At 45.2% G+C, this 19540-nt stretch overlaps 1 protein-coding gene across 5 annotated transcripts in view; it reads right to left on the bottom strand.

The window, feature by feature from the left end:
- Positions 1–306: 306 nt before the first annotated feature.
- Positions 307–19540, bottom strand: part of TTLL6 (tubulin tyrosine ligase like 6) — a 53744-nt gene continuing 34510 nt past the window's right edge. For all 5 annotated transcript variants that reach the window (XM_074019381.1, XM_065531376.2, XM_065531377.2 and 2 more), the window contains 3 exons: positions 8877–9246; positions 8141–8406; positions 307–1034 (listed from right to left, as the gene is read on the bottom strand). In XM_074019381.1, the coding sequence (XP_073875482.1) occupies positions 8150–8406; positions 8877–9246 (627 nt within the window). In that variant the 3' untranslated portion in view covers positions 307–1034; positions 8141–8149. The remainder of the gene's footprint in view (positions 1035–8140; positions 8407–8876; positions 9247–19540) is intronic.

The raw sequence follows: 19540 nt of genomic DNA, 5'->3' as shown, positions 1-19540 counted from the left end.
TCTGGGTTCAAGCAATTCTCCTGCCTCAGCTTCCTGAGTAGCTAGGACTACAGGTGCTTGCCACCACACCTGGCTAATTTTTATATTTTTAGTAGAGATGGGGTTTCGCCATGTTTGCCAAGCTGGTCTTGAACTCCTCACCTCAGGTGATCTGCCTGCCTCAACCTCCCAAAGTGCTGGGATTACAGGCATGAGCCACCGTGCCTGGCCTGGAGCTTTCTTAGTGAGGGGTACTCAGGATAACTGTCTCCCCACAACCTTCCCTTCCCATTCTCCCTCCAGATCAGGCTCCTCCTCCTGGCAGTAAGCATGGCAATTTCTTTTATTAATGGATGCCTGAAGGGAAAGTGTAACATTTCTGCAGGTTGATAGAAGAAGCATCTTCAGGCTGGGTACTCTCGCCTCACCTCTATTTTCACTGGTGAGATTAAGTTGGGCTGCTGAGGGAGGTCGCCAGAAGATGCTCAGGCACTGAGGTGGCAAGTCTTTGGGCTGGAGGGGATGGGCGGAGGTCGGGCCTTGACCTTGTGAAGTTGCAGCTGCCTCAGTTCTCTCACTCAGGGCTCAGAGTTATGCACTATGCCCATCCCTGACCTCATCTTTTTTCCTGGAGATGAAGACCAACTGGCATAGTTCTGTTGGTGGACTGAGGGCTTTTGACTCCTGGAAATCATGAGTCCTTCTCTGAAACACTACACCCCAAGTTGCTTTATCTGGGGGGAATATTCTGGATGATGGTGCCATGTGAGGAACCCAGAGAAGTGCCACTGGTAGGGCAACTGGGGTGTGTCCTGGGGCAGCACCAATCCAAGAAATCATGGTCCTGTAGCACTGTAAGCTAACTGGGAGGGCACAAAGGCAGGGCTGTTGGCCCCAGTGCTGCTAATAGGAGCTAATGGAAGACAAGGATATCTAGATGAGGAAACAAAACTTCAGTTGATTCTGTGAACACTGGAGACACTGTCGGAAGAGACAAACCGTTTCCTGCAAGTTGAGAGGTAGGAAGAGAAAAGTGGCAGAGATCCAGTCTGATTCTGGAAAAAAAATACATATATATATATTTTTAGATTTTCCTTTAAAATTGCCTCCAGAATATTAAAGTCAATTAACTCATCATCACCATTCATATCTAGTGGATCAAAAGATGCTTAGGTGACTCATATCCGTAATCACCAGAAACTCATTCTACCTACACAACATTCATCTTCCTGCAGCCTTCTTGCCTGAAACATTGGATATGGATCATTTAAGAGCAGCCAAGATGGCTGGCTGGAGAGAATGTTATAGTGGTTAAGAAGCTGTATGCCCTTGGACAAGTTACTTAACCCCTCTCAGCCTTGGTTTCCCCATTTGGAAAAAGACAACAATGCCTTGAGGACCGAGACAATATATGAAAAGCTTTTAGTACACCAATGGGAAGTGTGTCTTGGGCCAGTTCATGCTGGGCTCATCACCATCAGCACAATATCATCCTCATCAGCAATAGCATCACCATCACTGCAGGTACCATTGATTCAGTAAGATGCCAGGCATCCCACTTTACCAAGCCATGAGTCACTCTTAAAATCTTACAAAATGAGGCCAGGCACAGTGGTTCATGCCTGTAATCCCAGTTCTTTGGGAAGCTGAGGCAGATGGATCACTTGAGGTCAAGAATTTGAGACCAGCCTGGCCAACATGGAGAAACTCCATCTCTACTAAAGCTACATCCAAAAATTAGCCAGGAATGGTGGCACACCTGCAGTCTCAGCTACTCAGGCGGCTGAGGCAGGAAAATCACTTGAACCTGGGAGGTGAAAGTTGCAGTGAGCCAAGATCACACCACTGTATTCCAGCCTGAGTGACAGAGCAAGACTCTGTCTCAAAAAACAAACAAACACACAAAAAACAAACAACAGCAGCAGCAACAACAACAACAACAGAAAGAAAAAGTTAGCCAGCGGAAGCAGGAGAATCACTTGAATCTGGGAAGCAGAGGTTGCAGTAAGCTGAGATCGAGATCGCACCACTGAACTCCAGCCTGGGCAACAGAGGGAGACTCCATCTCAAAAAAAAAAAAAAAAGAAAGAAAAGAAAAAGTTAGCCAAGCATGGTGACAAGCACCTGTCACCCCAGCTACTCGGGAGGCAGAAGTGGGAGAATCAGCTGAGCCTGGGAAGTCGAGGCTGAAGTGAGCCGTGATAGTGCCACTGCACTCCAGCCTGGATGACACAGTAAGACCCTGTCTCAAAAAAAAAAAAAAGAAAGAAAGAAGGAAAATCCTACCAAATAGGTTGTTTATCCCCTAGAATTCAACTGTTATACAGATCTGCACCCTGGACTCAGTGACCAACCCCCTGTGAAAGTGGATCCAGAGGAAGAAGAATGAGATTCTAGCCACTAAAGCAGAAAAATGGAGGAGTTTGTCAGGGCTCCATTCCTCACATGGGTCAGGATGGGTGCCAAGTTCGTGACCAGGTGGTATAGAGGAAGAAATATAGAGCTGTTTGTCCAGTCCATCACTTGTATGAGGTTGAGCAAGTCATTTAACATCCTCAACCTTGAGTTTCTTCACTTGCAAACTGGGCATAAGGTAATAACGTCTGCCTTGCCAACCTCACGTTGTCAATGTGAGGATTCCATGAGATATGGTCTGTAAACCTGATGTGTGGAAGGTGTTATTACTATTACGCTTTCCAAAGAAACCCCTGATCCTCAACTGGGGCCTCTGCTTGCTCTTCCTTCTTTCCTTCAACCATTATTTCTTGTGCAGAAGACCTTTTCACACCACATTCTGCTCCATCTGTAAATCAATGCATTAATATCATGCACTCCAATGGACATACTGCTATATATAATTAGTCTTTTGTGAGTTTGCTTTTTTATGTGTAAGTCCTTTATGGTCTGATTAGTTTGGAGAGAGGTTTTAGAAGCCATTATTTGGCCTAAAAGCAGGGGGCCAGCTCTGAGATCTGGTGACCCCATATGTTATTCTAGGAGGCTCTGCTTGGTCTTTGTCATATCTGCTACCTGCAGAAATGCCTCCACTGAAGAGCTACTTATTGTCACGTCAGCTCTAACTAAAGACTTAATATGAAAAGTATAATTTAACAGACAGATAATATGGCTTCAAGAGCTTGGGACTTGAGAATCAAAAGCATCTGACTTAAATCCTTGCTGTGCCAATTAAAAACGGGGAGATCTGCTGAATGTTAAGCCTTATGCTCTTTGAGTATCAGTTGTTTTTTGATTTTGTTTTTGTTTTTTTTTTTTGTTTGTTTGTTTTTTCCTTTCTAAAGTTCACGGCTAAGTGCAATGGCTCACACCTGTAATCCCAGAGTTTTGGGAAGCCGAAGCAAGAGGATTGTTTGAGGCCAGGAGTTCAAGACCAGTCTAGGCAACATGGGAGACCCTGTGCTACACAAATAATTTTTAAATTAGCTGGATATCACGATGTGCACCAGTAGTCCTAGCTACATGGGAGGCTGAGGCAGGAGGATGGCTTGAGCCCTGGAGTTTGAGATTATGGTGATCCATGATCCTATCACTGCACTCCAGCCTGCACAACAGAACAAGACTGTCTCCAAAGAAAATAAAAATAAAGTGTGCAATTGTGATTGAAATTCAATTGGATAAAATATTTATCTAGAAGAGTGCTGGCGCTTTTATAGTCAGCTAGCAAAAAAGGGCAACTATCACCATCTATCACCCTGATTTTTTCTTTTTTTTTTTTTTTTTTTTTTGAGACTGAGTCTGGCTCTGTCGCCCAGGCTGGAGTGCAGTGGCCGGATCTCAGCTCACTGCAAGCTCCGCCTCCCGGGTTTACGCCATTCTCCTGCCTCAGCCTCCGGAGTAGCTGGGACCACAGGCGCCCGCCACCTCGCCTGGCTAGTTTTTTGTATTTTTTAGTAGAGACGGGGTTTCACTGTGTTAGCCAGGATGGTCTCGATCTCCTGACCTTGTGATCCGCCCGTCTCAGCCTCCCAAAGTGCTGGGATTACAGGCTTGAGCCACCGTGCCCAGCTGATTTTTTCTTTTTTTAGAGACGGGGTCTCGCTATGTTGCCTAGGCCGGAGTGCAATGGATATTCAGCAGCGTGATCCCACTACTGATGAGCATGGAAGTTTTGACCTGCTCCATTTCCGTCTTGGTTTACCCTTCCTTAGGCAACCTGGTGGTCCCCAGCTCCTGGGAGGTCATCATACTGATGCCAAACTTAGTGTGGATACCCAATCAGGATAGCGCATTACAGCCTGGAACTCCTGGACTCAAGCAATCCTTCTGCCTCAGCCTCCCAAGTAGCTGGGACCACAGGCACTTGCCACCATGCCCAGCACCATGACTCATACTAACACAAGACAGTGCCCTCAGCCATTGTTTATTATGGCAGTAAAGACCTATGAGACTCCACATGATAAAATGCTGTTTCAGGGAAAGAAGTCTTCCCTAAAGAACTACTCAACTTATTTTTACTCACCTACGAGAAAATATTGAAACCATCTCTGCCTACAAAATACCAGAGCTCCTTAGGGAATCTCAGCTCACATTGCTAAAAAGTGACATGAAGAATCAGCATCTGCTATCAGAGGCATTCACCAAGGTTCACTGTTTCTCAGCTCACTACAACTCCAAGTAGGTGAGGGCCAGTGTACACAGGGATGTACCTGGAGCTTGCGCGTGGGGAGAGAAACCAACAGAACCAGTCCCAATCTTTGAGGAGCCCCCAATCTTGAGGGGGAGGAATAAAGTTCCTGTCCTCAGGGAGACCCCCATCTGATGGCAGAGACATAGTCCATGCCGCTAGGGACTCTCTAGTATGATTGGACAGACAAAAAGGACCAAAACAGGATGCTATGTCTGGCCTTTTCTGCTAAGAGGTTCAGAGCCAAATTCAACGGTCAATGCAGGAAGCACCTTATCACATCCTCTTCATATAATGATCTCTTCCCTTTCTTTGTGTGGCTTCTGATCATTATTATTTCATTTAACAGTCCTATTGAATACAAGTTCTCATGGTAATCTGTACATCATCCTCTCTTTTCTATTTTTTATTTATTTATTTATTTATTTATTTATTTATTTATTTATTTTTGAGATGGAGTCTCGCTCTGTCGCCCAGGCTGGAGTGCAGTGGCCCGATCTCAGCTCACTGCAAGCTCCGCCTCCCAGGTTTACGCCATTCTCCTGCCTCAGCCTCCCGAGTAGCTGGGACTACAGGCGCCAGCCACCTCGCCCGGCTAGTTTTTTTTTGTATTTTTTAGTAGAGACGGGGTTTCACCGTGTTAGCCAGGACGGTCTCGATCTCCTGACCTCGTGATCCGCCCGTCTTGGCCTCCCAAAATACTGGGATTACAGGCTTGAGCCACCGCGCCCGGCCCCTCTCTTTTTTAAATAGTAGAAACAGGGTGGGTGCGGTGGCTCGTATCTGTAATCCCAGCACTTTGGGAGGCCGAGGCGGGTGAATCGCTTGAGGCCAGGAGTTTGAGACCAACCTGTCCAACATGGCAAAACCCCATATCTACTAGAAATACAGAAATTGGCTGGGCATGGAGGCACATGCCTGTAGCCCCAGCTACTCAAGAGGCTGAGGCACAAGAATTGAAGATAGTGGTCGTGGGTTGGAGCTCCTCAAGGATCAGAGAGTTTTGCTCCAATAACAGGCCCACAGGTCAGGGCTGGCTGTAACAGGCTCCTCTGCCTAGGCCTGGGTCCACATGTAAGACAAGTACTTATTACCCATATGTTTTTGTTGTTGTTGTTGTTGTTGTTGTTTTGTTTTGTTTTTTGGAGATGGAGTCTCGCTGTGTCGCCCAGGTTGGAGCACAGTGGCGCAGTCTCAGCTCACTGCAACTGTAGCTGGGACTACAGGCATGTGCCATCATGCCCGGCTACTTTTTGGGGTTTTTTTGTTTTTGTTTTTGTCTTTTTGAGATGGAGTCTCACTCTGTCACCCAGGCTGGAGTGCAGTGGCGCGATCTTGTTTCACTGCAAGCTCCGCCTCCTGGGTTCATGCCATTCTCCTGCCTCAACCTCCCAAGTAGCTGGGACTACAGGCACCCGCTACCATGCCCGGCTAATTTTTGTATTTTTAGTAGAGGCGGGATTTCACCATCTTGGCCAGGCTGGTCTTGAACTCCTGACCTTGTGACCCACCCGCCTCGGCCTCCCAAAGTGCTGGGATTTCAGGCGTGAGCCACCACACCCAGCTTACTTTTTGTATTTTTAGTAGAGATGGGGTTTCACCATATTGGCTAGGCTGGTCTCGAACTCCTGACCTAGTGATGTGCCTGCCTGGGCCTCCCAAAGTGCTGGGATTACAGGCACGAGCCACCGCGCCTGACCTATTACCCATATTTAAAAGACTTGTTCAAAAGACAAATTCCCAGGGCCCCTTCCCAGCCCTCTTATGCCAGAATTCCCAGGGGGTTTGCCCTGAGAAACTATAGGCTTAAACAAGGGCCCTCATATGATTCCTATCATCAGGGAAATGGGGAAACATCAGGCCCAGCTCTTCTCTGAGCATGGTGACAGGACTATCAGAATCACCCAGAGGAGCTTCATAAAACGCAGATTCCTGGGCTCTCCCCCCAGGAGCTACTAAATCAGAATTTCTGGGAGGAGGCCCTGGAATATGCATTTTTACAGGCACCAAAGGTGATCTGTATGGGTTGGATGTTTCCTTGCAGGCCCTCCTGCAGTGTGAGCTACTGGTCACAAGGGGCCAGGTCAGAGTGTCTGCTCACAGTAAAGCTTTGGGTGGCAGGGTGGAGGGAGATGATTCAAATCTCTAGCCTCCTTCTTTAGACAGTCAAGCAGCACAGATCCCTTAATTCCACAGCTCTATGTTGTATGGTTCTCCCAAGTTCTTACATATAACTTTCCCTCAGAAGCACTGAAGTTCAGATGGAGGGCATCCTACCATCTCCTGGGGCCTTTTGCACGGTGGAACCAAAGCTTCTCAAAGGCCTTTGGTTCCACATCTCAGTCTCTGCTGCCCTGTTGCTCTGTGCCCTCAGCACACTCCATTACAGGGCCAGCCTTTGGGGCAAGTGATCTAGGCCTAGACCAGGCAGCATAGCTTGAAGGGTGTGAAAATCAACCCATCATGGTTGACATGCTTCTACTTCTGGGATCTCCATATATGACTATCTCAATTTTAGCCATAAGTGGAAGACAAGGCAAAATGCCTAGTAGGGGCAGATCAGTTCTATCAGAAATATATTAATACATAGCAAGGGGGTCACTTTTTTTTTTTTTTTTTTTTTTTTTTTGGAGACAGAGCATTGCTCTGTCACCCAGGCTGGAGTGCAGTGGTGCAATCCCTGCTCACTGCAACCTTGAGCTCTGTGTTCAATGAATCCTTCTACCTTGGCTTCCCAAGCAGCTGGGACCACAGGCATGCTCCACCACACCCAGCTAATTTTTAAATTATTATTATTACTATTATTTGAGACGGAGTCACTCTGTCACCCAGGCTGGAGTGCAGTGGCGCGATCTCAGCTCACTGCAACCTCTCCCTCCTAACCCTTCCCTCCCTCTCCCTCCCTCAGGAGGCAAGCCTCAACCTCCTGAGTGGCTGGGACTACAGGCATGTGATACCACGCCCAGCTAATTTTTTGTATTTTTGTAGAGACAGGGTTCCACTGTGTTAGCCAGAATGGTCTCAATTTCCTGACCGCATGATCAGCCCACCTCCGCCTCCCAAAGTCTGGGATTACAGGCGTAAGCCACCACACCCAGCCTAATTTTTAAATTTTTTGTAGAGACAGGATCTTGCTATGTTGCCCAGGCTGGTCTTGAACCCCTTGCATCAAGGGGTCTTCTCGCCTCAGCCTCTCAAGTAGCTGGGACCACAGGCATGTGCCACCACACCCAGCTAATTTTTAAATTTTTTGTAGAGATTCGGTCTCTCTTATGTTGCCCAGGCTGGTCTCAAACTCATTGGCTCAAGGGATCCTCCTGCCTTGGCCTCCCAAAGTACTGGGATTATAGGCATGAGCCATTGCGGTCAGCCAGGGTCACATTTTGACTAAGTCTTCATTGTCTACTTACCTGTATGTCTTTATCAATCCATCCATCCTCCTACCTATCCAACATTCCAGAAAAACACAGAGCATCTGCCAACGCACCAAATGCATTAAGGGAATATGTGTGGGCCTACCTAGCTCCTCTAACATCCTTTTTGGCCAGAGATCAGGCAATGGCTGTATGCTTCTTGATCCTGCATACACGGGTCCCTCATAGCATTTGTGTGGCTTCTGCAAGGCCTTGGATCCAGTCGGGCTGGAGTAGTAATCACCAGCAGGTCCCTCAGAGTAACATTATAGCTCTGAGGACCCTGCAAGAGGAGGGAGGGCATATCCAGCTGCCTCTTCTCGCCAGAGCTGTCACTGCAGGAGTGGCACTCCCCAGGCAGGGAGGCGTTTTCTGGAAAGGCAAAGTCATAAGCATTAGTGATTTGTGCTGCTGGATTCAGCACAAATTCCTGGCGAAGACCACCTCCCAGTAGGTTTCCATGGCCTATAACTGGCTGAAGCTCTTTGAGCCAGAATCAGCCATTGCTCCTTTGCTCCAAATAGTTTTCCTTCCCCATTTTTTCATACTTAACATCAATAACTGGTGCAGCCTCAGCTGAATGAGCCTCATGTGAATGAGAACTAGGAAATGTTGAAGAAGGGACTTGGACAGCATTCTGTTTTTATCTTCTTTGTCTTCCCAATCAGACTAGAGGCCTCCTAATGGTACCAACTGTGTCTCCACCATCAGACTGGGGTTTCCCTGAGGACAAGGGCTGTCCCCCCTCCAAAGACTGGGAGCTCCCCACAGATTAGGACTGGTTCTATCGGTCTGTCTCCCCTTTAAGCTCCTGGCACATCCCTGAACACACTGGCACTCACGTGACAGGCTATTCATTCCCAGCTTGGGGTTGTAGTGAGCTGGGAAGAAGGAGAGCTTTCCCCTCAGTTGAAGCTTGGTCAGTAGCTCGGATAGCAATTGTGGCTTCTTCATGTCACTCTTCAGCAAACTCCAGTTTGTGTTTGGACTCCCCCAGAAGCTCTTGGGTTTTGTGGGCAGAAGAGGTTTTAACATTTCCTTCTGGATTAACTGTGGAGGGGTCTGCTGCTTCTTGCATTTAAAGGATACCACCCTATCCATCTCTGGGCCACTGTACTCAGAGCTGGTGGTCACGGCCAGGGTTGGTGGAGACTTTGGGGAGATTGAGACTTGGATGGTAGATTCTGGGGCGGTTTCTACTGAGGTTAAGTGCTGGAAGAAAAGACAGTTCAAAATGAGACTGCGGAAAGCTAAGGGTTCCTTCCTATGCTATTCTTTTTTTATTTTTATTTTTTGAGACAAGGTCTTGCTATGCTGCCCAGGCTGGTCTCGAATTGGGCTCAAGTGATCCTCCCGCCTCAGCCTCCCAAGTAGCCGGGACTACATGTGAGTGCCACCATGCCCAGCTCCCATGCTATTCTTGATTAAAATAAACAGATTAAGAGCTGATTCATTAGCAGCAAGAAAGATTAGGTTAGAATAGTCTCCTCACCATGAATTGGTTAAACAGTAGGGCAGAAGATGGTAGAAGACTCTACAGCCTCCTCTAAAAGTCTCTAAACATGAGACAGATTATAAACAACAAAGATTGGCCATCAGAACAATAGGTATTATTATTGTTATTGTTATTGTTATTATTTGAGACAGGGTCTCGCCCTGTCACCCTGGCTGGAGCACAGTGGTGCAATCTTGGCTCACTCTAACCTCCACCTCCTGGGCTCAAGCAATCCTCCCACCTCTGTCTCCCAAGTAGTTGGGACCACAGGCATGCACTGTCACGTCCAGCTTTTGTATTTTTTGTAGAGATGGGGTTTTGCCATGTTGCTCAGGCTGGTCTCAAACTCCTGGGTTCAAGTGATCAGCCCACCTCAGCCTCCCAAAGTGCTGGGATTACAGGCATGAACCTGTAATCTCCTGCCTCCTGGAGGCAGTAGAATCACTTGAACTTGGGAAGTGGAGGTTGCAGTGAGCCAAGATCGCACCATTGCACTCCAGCCTGGGTGACAAGAGTGAAACTCTGTCTCAAAACCAAACAAAAAAAAATCAAACAAACCACTCCTGGCCTAGGTATTATTTTACAGCCATCAAACTGGCAAAAAATAGAAAGTTAGGTAATGCCAGTGTTGTGCAGAGGAAGAGGAACCTCCTGCTGCTGAGAATTTAGGCTGCTATAGGCATTCTGAACCACCTAGAAATATTTGGCAAAGTAAAATTACAAATATTCTGTGACCTAGCAAATCTTCTGCTAGGTATATATAGTTAATAAGTTATTAGACAGCTCTTGAAAAATACATACACTGTGGCCGGTCATGGTGGCTCACATCTGTAATCCCAGCACTTTGGGAGGCTGAGGCAGGCAGATTGCTTGAGTATAGGAGTTTGAGACCAGCCTGGCAGACATGGCAAAATCCTGTCTCTACCAAAAATTAGCTGGGCATGGTGGTGTGCACCTGTGGTCCCAGCTACTTGGGAGGCTGAGGTGAGAGAACTGCTTGAGCCTGGGAGATGGAGATTACAGTGAACCAAGATGGTGCCACTGTACTGCAACCTGAATGACAGAGTGAGACTCTGTCTCAAAAAAGAAAAAAACAGGCTGGGTGCCGTGGCTCATCCCTGTAATCCCAGCACTTTGGGAGGCTGAGGTGGGCGGATCACCTCAGGAGTTCGAGACCAGCCTGGCCAACATGGTGAAACCCCATCTCTACTAAAAATACAAAAACTAGCCAGGCATGGTGGCGGGAGCCCGTAATCCCAGGTACTCGGGAGGCTGAGGCAGGAGAATCACTTGAACCTGGGAGGCAGAGGTTGCAGTGAGCCAAGATCGTGCCACTGCACTCCAGCCTGGGGGAAAAGAGCAAGATTTCATCTCAGGAAAAAAAAAAAGAAAAAAGAAAAAAACATACACCAGTGTTTACAGCAGCATTATTCACAATAGCTAAAAAGTAGAAAACTCAAATGTTCACAACAGATGAAGGGATAAACAAAATGGTATAAACCCTAAATATATATAATGGAATATTATTCGGTCTTCAAAAGGAAGGAAATTCTGACACATGCTGTAACATGACTGAACCTTGAAAACCTTATGCTAAGTGAAATAAGCCAGACGCAAAAGCACAAATACTATATGTTCCACTTATATGAGGTCCCTAGAGTAGTCAAATTCCTAGAGACAGAAAGGAGAACAGGGGTTTCCAGTGGCTGAGGGGAGGGGAGAATGAAGAGTCATGTTTAATGGGTACAGATTTTCTGTTTAGGGTGATGGAAAAATTCTGGAAGTAGATAGCGATGATCACTGCACAAATGTGTGTCTGTCCTTAATGACACTGAATTATACACTTAAAAATAATTAAAATGGTAAGTTTTATGTGATATATATTTTATCATAATAAAAAAACATATAGATGGATGTTCACTGCAGCATTATTTATAGTGAGGGAGAAGCAAAGGCAACCTGTATGTCCCTACCTTGGAGAACTGATAGGGTGAAACGGGCAGTTGAAACCTAGTCTTAAGGCCAGGCAAGGTGGCTCACGCCTGTAATCTCAGCACTTTGGGAGGCTGAGGTGGGCGGATCAGCTGAGATCAGGAATTCGAGACCAGCCTGGCCAACATGGTGAAACCCCATCTCTACTAAAAATACAAAAATTAGCCAGGTGTGCTGGCAGATGCCTGTAATGCCAGCTACTCAGGAGGCTGAGGCAGGAAAATCACTTGAACTTGGGAGGTGGAGGTTGCAGTGAGCTGAGATCACACCATTGCACTCCAGCCTGGGTGACAAAGGTAAAACTCTGTCTCAAAAACAAACAAAAAAACCAACCAACCAAACAAACAAACAAAAGCTAGTGTTGGGGAACAAAAGAAACTGCACTTGATGAGATCTGCGGCTTTGCAGCTTTTTGTCCAAGGACACCCACAATCCACATGGCGTGGGCAGCAGAAAGCCACAGGCTTACTGGCTAGAGGTAAAGTTTGAGACAGTCAGAGAAGCCAGAGATGCAGAGTGTAAATTGTGAAAGTGTGAAATCCTTTTATGTGCAGTTTGGCATGACTGATAAACTACACATGCTGGGGGGTGTGGAATGGGGAGGAAAGGATCTCAGGGAACCCAATAAAAAAAAAGCACTAGAGGCTGAAATAACTAATAAGATTTCGATTGCTGCTGACCACAGTAGATTTAGAATGTGAAGTTAATGGATTGTTCATATAAAAATCACTCTTTAGGCTGGGCAAGGTGGTTCATGCCTGTAATCCCAAGTATTCGGGAGGCAGAGGTGGAAGGATCACTTGAGGCCAAGAGTTTGAGACCAGCCTGAGCAACACAGCAAGATCCTCATCTCTAAAATAATTGTTTAAAAATTAGCCAGGTTGGCCGGGCGCAGTGGCTCAAGCCTGTAATCCCAGCACTTTGGGAGGCCGAGACGGGCGGATCACTAGGTCAGGAGATTGAGACCATCCTGGCTAACACGGTGAAACCCCGTCTCTACTAAAAAATACAAAAAACTAGCCGGGCGAGGTGGCGGGCGCCTGTAGTCCCAGCTACTCAGGAGGCTGAGACAGGAGAATGGCCCGAACCCGGGAGGCGGAGCTTGCAGTGAGCTGAGATCCGGCCACTGCACTCCAGCCTGGGCGACAGAGCGAGACTCCGTCTCAAAAAAAAAAAAAAAAAAAAAAAAAAAAAAAAAAAAAAAAAATTAGCCAGGCATGGTGGTGCACTCCTGTAGTCCTAGATACTCGGGAGGCTGAGGCAGGAGGATCCCTTGAGCCTGAGAGTTTGAGGTCATAGTGAGCTATGATCACACCACTTCACTCCAGCTTGGGTGACAGAGCAAGATGACCTTGACTAAAATATATATATTTATCTAGATAGATAGATAGATAAATAGATAGATAGATAGATAGATAGATAGATAGATAGATAATGCTCTTTAGAACAAACAGAATCCAGAGATTCTACAATGAATCACTGCATCATGCATAATTCGTGATGTCCAGCATCCAAACTTAAAACCACTAGATATAGCCAGGTGCGGTGGCTCACACCTGTAATCCCAGAACTCTGGGAGGACAAGGCAGGAGGATCACTTGAGGTCAGGTGTTTGAGACCAGCCTAGCCAACATGGTGAAACCCCGTCTCTACCAGAAATACAAAAATTAGCCGGGCATGGTGATAGGCACTTGCAATTCCACCTACTCGGGAGGCTGAGGCAGAAGAATCACTTGAACTCGGGTGGCAGAGGTTGTGGTGCACTCCAGCAGCCCGGGTAACAAAGCAAGATTCTATCTGAAAACAAAACAAAACAAAAACCCCCACTAGATATGAAAAAAAAAAAAAAACGGAAAAATATAATCCACATTCAAGAGAAAAAAGTAGTCTACTCTAAGACCAGCTGGCTGCAGTGGCTCACACCTATAATCCCAGCACTTTGGGAAGCCAAGGCGGGTGGATTACTTGAGGTCAGGAGTTCTAAAGATTACAGGCATGCACCACCACATCCAGTTAATTTTGTATTTTTAGTAGAGACGGGGTTTCTCCATGTTGGTCAGGCTAGTCTCAACCTCCCCACCTGAGGTGATCTGCCCGCCTCGGCCTCCCAACGTGTTGGGATTACAGGCATGAGACACTGCACCCAGCCTCATCCATCCATTATTTTTAAAAACTCTCAGCAAACTAGGAACAGAAGTGACCTTTTTCAATCTGATAAAGGGCATCTACAAACACCTGACAACGAACATCATACTTAATAGTAAAAGATGGAATGTTTCCCCACTAACATTGGAAACAAGACAAAGATGTTTGCTGTCTCCACCGCTATTCAACATTGTACCAGAAGTCCTAGCCAGTGCAATAAAGCAAGAAAAATAAAGAGCCTAATGCTTGGAAAGAAGTAAAACTGTTTTTATTTGAAAATGACATATGATGAAAATCCTAAAGAATCAACAAAAAAACTAACTAGAATTCATAAGAAATTTAAGTCTCAAAATTCAGGATAGTATACATTAATCATTATTTCTATATGCTAAGAACAAACAACTGGAAATTTAAATCTAAATAAATCATTCCATTTACAATATTGTCAAAAAACAAATAGGAATAAATTTAACAAAAGATGTGCAGAATGTCTACATTAAAAACTATAAAACTTTGTTGAGGAAATGAGAGAATATCTAAATAAATGGAAAGATAAATCATGTTGGAAGATTGGAAGATTCACTATTTTGTTTTGTTTTATTTTGATTTCTTGCTGCATAATACCAAAGATTCACTATTGTTAAAGAAATTGTTTCTCCTCAAAATTTTCTGCAGATTCAGCACAATGCCAATCAGAATCCCAGCGTGCTTCTTTGCAAAAATTGATAATTTAAGTGGAAATGCAAAGGACCTAGAAGACCCAAAACAGTCTTGAAAAAGAACAGCAAAAGTGGAGGACTTATATTATCTGATTCCAAGATTTTCTATATAGGGTTCAGTAATCAAGACAATGTGGTATTGGCATAAGGATAGACACACACACACACACACACACACACACCCCTAAAAAATCAAAGGAACAGATTAGAGTACAAAAATAGATCTACATTTACATAGTCAATCACTTTTCAGTCAAGTTACCAAAGCAATTCAATGATAAAGGAAAGTCTTTACAATAAATAGTTTTGGTACTACTGAACATATATATGGCAAAAACAAACCTTGGATCTCGTCATCTAACATACTTAAAAATTAATTTGATGTGAATCATGAACCTGAAACACAAAGCTAAAGTTATAAAACTTCTAGAAAAAACATAGGAGTGGCTGGGTGCAGTGGTTCAGGCCTGTAATCCCAGCACTTTGGGAGGCTGAGGCGGGAGGATCACCTGAGGTCAGGAGTTCGAGACCAGCCTGACCAATATGGTGAAACCTCATCTCTACTAAAAATACAAAAATTAACCAGGAATGGTGGTGGGTGCCTGTAGTCCCAGCTACTCAGGAGGCTGAGACAGGAGAATTGCTTGAACCTGGGAGGCAGAGGTTGCAGTGAGCCGTGACTGTGCCACCACACACCAGCCTGGGAACAGAGTGAGACGGTCTCAAAAAAGAAAAAACATAGGAGAATATATTTGTGACCTGAGGTACATAAAAATCTCTTAGATAGGATATAGAAAGCAACAGTCATGCTGGGCACGGTGGCTCACGCCTTTAATCCCAACACTTTGGGAGGCCCAGGCGGACAGGTCACTTGAGATCAGGGGTTCAAGACCAGCCTGATCAACATGACGAAACCACGTCTCTACTAAAAATACAAAAAGTAGCCAGGTGTGGTGGTGTGTACCTGTAGTCCCAGCTGCTCGGGAGGCTGAGGCAGGAAAATCACTTGAACCCGGGAGGCAAAGGTTGCAGTGAGCCAAGATCATGCCACTGCGCTCCAGTCTGGGCTACAGAGCGAGACTCCATCTCAAAAAAAAAAAAAAAAAAGACAAGAAAGAAATAAAGAAAGAGGGAGGGAGGAAGGAAGGAAGGAAGGAAGGAAGACATATACAAGAAAAATTGATAAACTTTATCAAAATTAAAATTTTTCACTAATCAAAAAACACTATTAGGAAAAAAACAGGCAAATTTCCAGAATATATAAATTAAGTAATTCCCATAATGGAATATCAAAAGACAAACAATCCTACCCAAAAAGGGGATCAGGCACAGTGGCTTGTGCCTGTAATCCCAGCACATTGGGAGGCTGAGGTGGGAGGATTGCTTGAGCCCAGGAATTTGAAACCTGCCTGGGCAACAAAGCAAGACTCAGTCTCTTAAAAAAAAAAAAAAAAAAAAAAAATTGCCAGACGTAGTGGCTCACACCTATAATCCCAGCACTTTGGGAGGCTGAGGCGGGCTGATCACAAAGCCAGGAGTTTGAGACCAGCCTGACCAACATAGTGAAACCCCGTCTCTACTAAAAATACAAAAATTAGCTGGGGGTGGTGGTGCTCATCTGTAATCCTGGCTACTCAGGAGGCTGAGGCAGGAGAATCTCTTGAACACGGGAGTTGGAGGTTGCAGTGAGCTGAGACCACACCATTGCACTCCAGCCTGGGTAACAGAGTGAGACTCCATCTCAACAACAACAACAACAAAAAGATTAGCCAGGAACAGTGGTGAGGGCCTGTAGTCTCAGCTACTCAGGAGGCTGAGGTGAAAGGGAAGATCCCTTGAGCTCAGGAATTTGAGGTTGCAGTGAGCTATGATAGTGCCACTGCATTCCAACCTGGGTGACAGAGTGAGGTTCTGTCTCAGAGGCTGGGGAAAAAAGAGAGGGGATGAAAACTTGAACATACTTGACAAAGAAAGATAAATAACCAGTAAACATCGGAAATACAAAGTAAAACTACAATGAGATATCAAAACATAGCCATTAGAGTGGTTCAAATTTAAAAGCTGAGGCATGAGAATTGCTTGAACCCTGGAGGCTGAGGTTGCAGTGAGCCAAGACTGTGCCACTGCACTCTAGCCTGGGCAACAGAGCGAGACTCTATCTCAAAAAAAAAAAGACAGATAACACCAAAACGTTAACAAAGATATGGAGCTATGGAGCAACTGGAACTCTCATAAATTGCTAGTTAAAATGTACAATAATACAGTCACTTTGGAGTTTCTTGTAAAGTTACATATAGATTTACCTTTTGATCCAATGATCTTTCTCCTAGGTAGTTATACAAGGAAATGAAAACATTTGTCCACAAAAAGCTGTTTACAAAAATGTTCACAGGAGCTTTAATGACCATAAAATGAACAACCAAACAAAAAACTGGGAACAACCCAAAAGTCTGTCAATAGGTGAATGGATAAACAAACTGTAGTATGTCTGTACAGTGAAATACAATTTAGCAAACTACTGATTAGCTCAACAACATGGATTTATCTCAGGGATATGGTACTGAGCCAAAGAAGCCATACACAAAAGAATATATACTATATTATTCCATGTACGTAAAATTCTAGAACAGGCAAAACTAAGGTGAAAAAGTCAAAGAAGTCAGAGTTAGGGTAGCAGATGCCTTGAGGAGGGATGAGGGGGGGGAAATTGCTTGGGAAGAAACAGGAGGAAACTTTCTGGAGATATCAAAATGTTCTGTATCATGATATATCATTATAGCCTGTAGGTTATAGGGTACATTTATTTGCCGAAATTGTACAGTTAAGATTTGAGGGCCGGGCGCGGTGGCTCAAGCCTGTAATCCCAGCACTTTGGGAGGCCGAGACGGGTGGATCACGAGGTCAGGAGATCGAGACCATCCTGGCTAACACGGTGAAACCCCGTCTCTACTAAAAAATACAAAAAACTAGCCGGGCGAGGTGGCGGGCGCCTGTAGTCCCAGCTACTCCGGAGGCTGAGGCAGGAGAATGGCGTGAACCCGGGAGGCGGAGCTTGTAGTGAGCTGAGATCCGGCCACTGCACTCCAGCCTGGGCGACAGAGCGAGACTCCATCTCAAAAAAAAAAAAAAAAAGATTTGAGTAAATGTAATCTTAGGAAAAAAACAGGGCTCAGAAAAAAAAAAAAAAAAAAAAGAGGACATAGAATGAGATGTATAATCAAATTATATTTAAATACATTTTGTTTATTTATTTTGAGATGGAGTTTGGTTCTTGTCGCCCAGGCTGGCGTGCAATGGCACAATCTCAGCTCACTGCAATCTCTCCCTCCGGGTCCAAGCGATTCTCCTGCCTCAGCGAACTCCTGACCTCAAATGATCTGCCCACCTCAGCCTCCCAAAATGCTGGCATTACAGATGTGAGCCACTGCGCCCAGACTCTATTTTTAAAAATCCATTCTTTAAATGGGAAAACCGAGGCTTAGAGAATTTAAAGTGACTAAAAGGAAGTTCCGTATCTACTAAAAGGAGACTCCAGGATCCAATCGAAGGCAGCCAGATCTCCAAAGCATAAACTCTATTTCAAATTGTGGTTAAAATAAATAAATAAATAAATAAATAAATAAATAAATAAATAACATAAAATCTACCATCTTAGTCATTTTAAAGTGTTCTATATGTAGTAGTGTTAACTATATGCACATTTGTTGTGCAAGAGATCTCTAGAACTTCTGCACCTTGTGAAACTTAACTTCTGTATTTATTAGACAATTCCCCTTTCTCTCCCTCCGCCCAGTTCCTGGCAACCATGATTCCACTTTGTAAGAGTGGCTACTCTAGATACTTCACAGAAGTGGAATCATAACAGTATTTATCTTTCTGTGACTAGCTTCTTTCACTTAGCATAAACATCCTCAAGGTTAAGTCCCATTGCAGCATTTGACAGGATTACTCTTTTTTAAGGCTGAATAATATTTCATTATATGTATATACCACATTTTCTTTATTCATTTATCTGCGGTTGATGGACATTTTAGGTTGCTTCTACCTCTTGGCTATTATGAAAAATGCTGCAATGAACATGGGTGTGCAAATATCTTTTTGAGATCCTGTTTTCAATTATTTTGGATATATACACAGGAGTGGGATGGTTAGTGGGATGGTAATTCTATTTTTAATTTTTTTTTTTTTTTTAGACAAGAGTCTCACTATATTGCCCAGGCTGGAGTGCAGTGGCGTGATCTTGGCTCACTGTAAACCCGCCTCCCGGGTTGAAGCAATTCTCCTGCCTCAGCCTCCTGAGGAGCTGGCATTACATGTGTGTGCCACCACACCTGGCTAATTTTTGTATTTTTAGTAGAGATGGGGTTTCACGATGTTGGCTAGGCTGGTCTTCAACTCTTGGCCTTAAGTGATCTGCCTGCCTCAGCCTCCCAAAGTGCTGGGATTACAGGCATGAGCCACCGCACCTGGCCCTATTTTTAATTTTTTGAGGAAGCTCTGCATTGTTTTCTTAGAGGCTGCAGCATTTTACACTCCCATCAAGAGTGCAGAAAGATTCCAATTTCTAGGCCGGGCACGGTGGCTCATGCCTGTAATCCCAGCACTTTGGGAGGCCGAGGCGGGCGGATCACAAGGTCAGGAGATTGAGACCATCCTGGCTAACACGGTGAAACCCCGTATCTACTAAAAATACAAAAAATTAGCCGGGCGCGGTGGCGGGCGCCTGTAGTCCCAGCTACTTGGGAGACTGAGGCAGGAGAATGGCAGGAACCTGGGAGGCGGAGCTTGCAGTGAGCCGAGATCGCACCACTGCACTCCAGCCAGGGGGACAGAGCGAGACTCCGTCTCAAAAAAAAAAAAAAAAAAAAAAAAAGATTCCAATTTCTCCACATCCTCACCAAGGCTTATTTTCTGGTTTGTTGTTGTTGTTGTTGTTTTTGAGGCACAGTCTCGTTCTGTTGCCCAGGCTGGAATGCAGTGGTGCGATCTTGGCTCACTGTAAGCTCCACCTCCTGGGTTCACGCCATTCTCCTGCCTTAGCCTCCCAAGTAGCTGGGACTACAGGCGCCTGCCACCATGCCCAGCTAATTTTTTGTATTTTTAGTAGAGATAGGGTTTCACCGTGTTCGCCAGGATGGTCTCGATCTCCTGACCT

This window comes from Macaca fascicularis, chromosome 16 (genome assembly GCF_037993035.2).
Source record: "Macaca fascicularis isolate 582-1 chromosome 16, T2T-MFA8v1.1".
NCBI classification, from domain to species: domain Eukaryota; kingdom Metazoa; phylum Chordata; class Mammalia; order Primates; family Cercopithecidae; genus Macaca; species Macaca fascicularis.
Note: the sequence above shows the minus strand (reverse complement) of the source record. Positions and strands in the feature narration are given on the sequence as shown.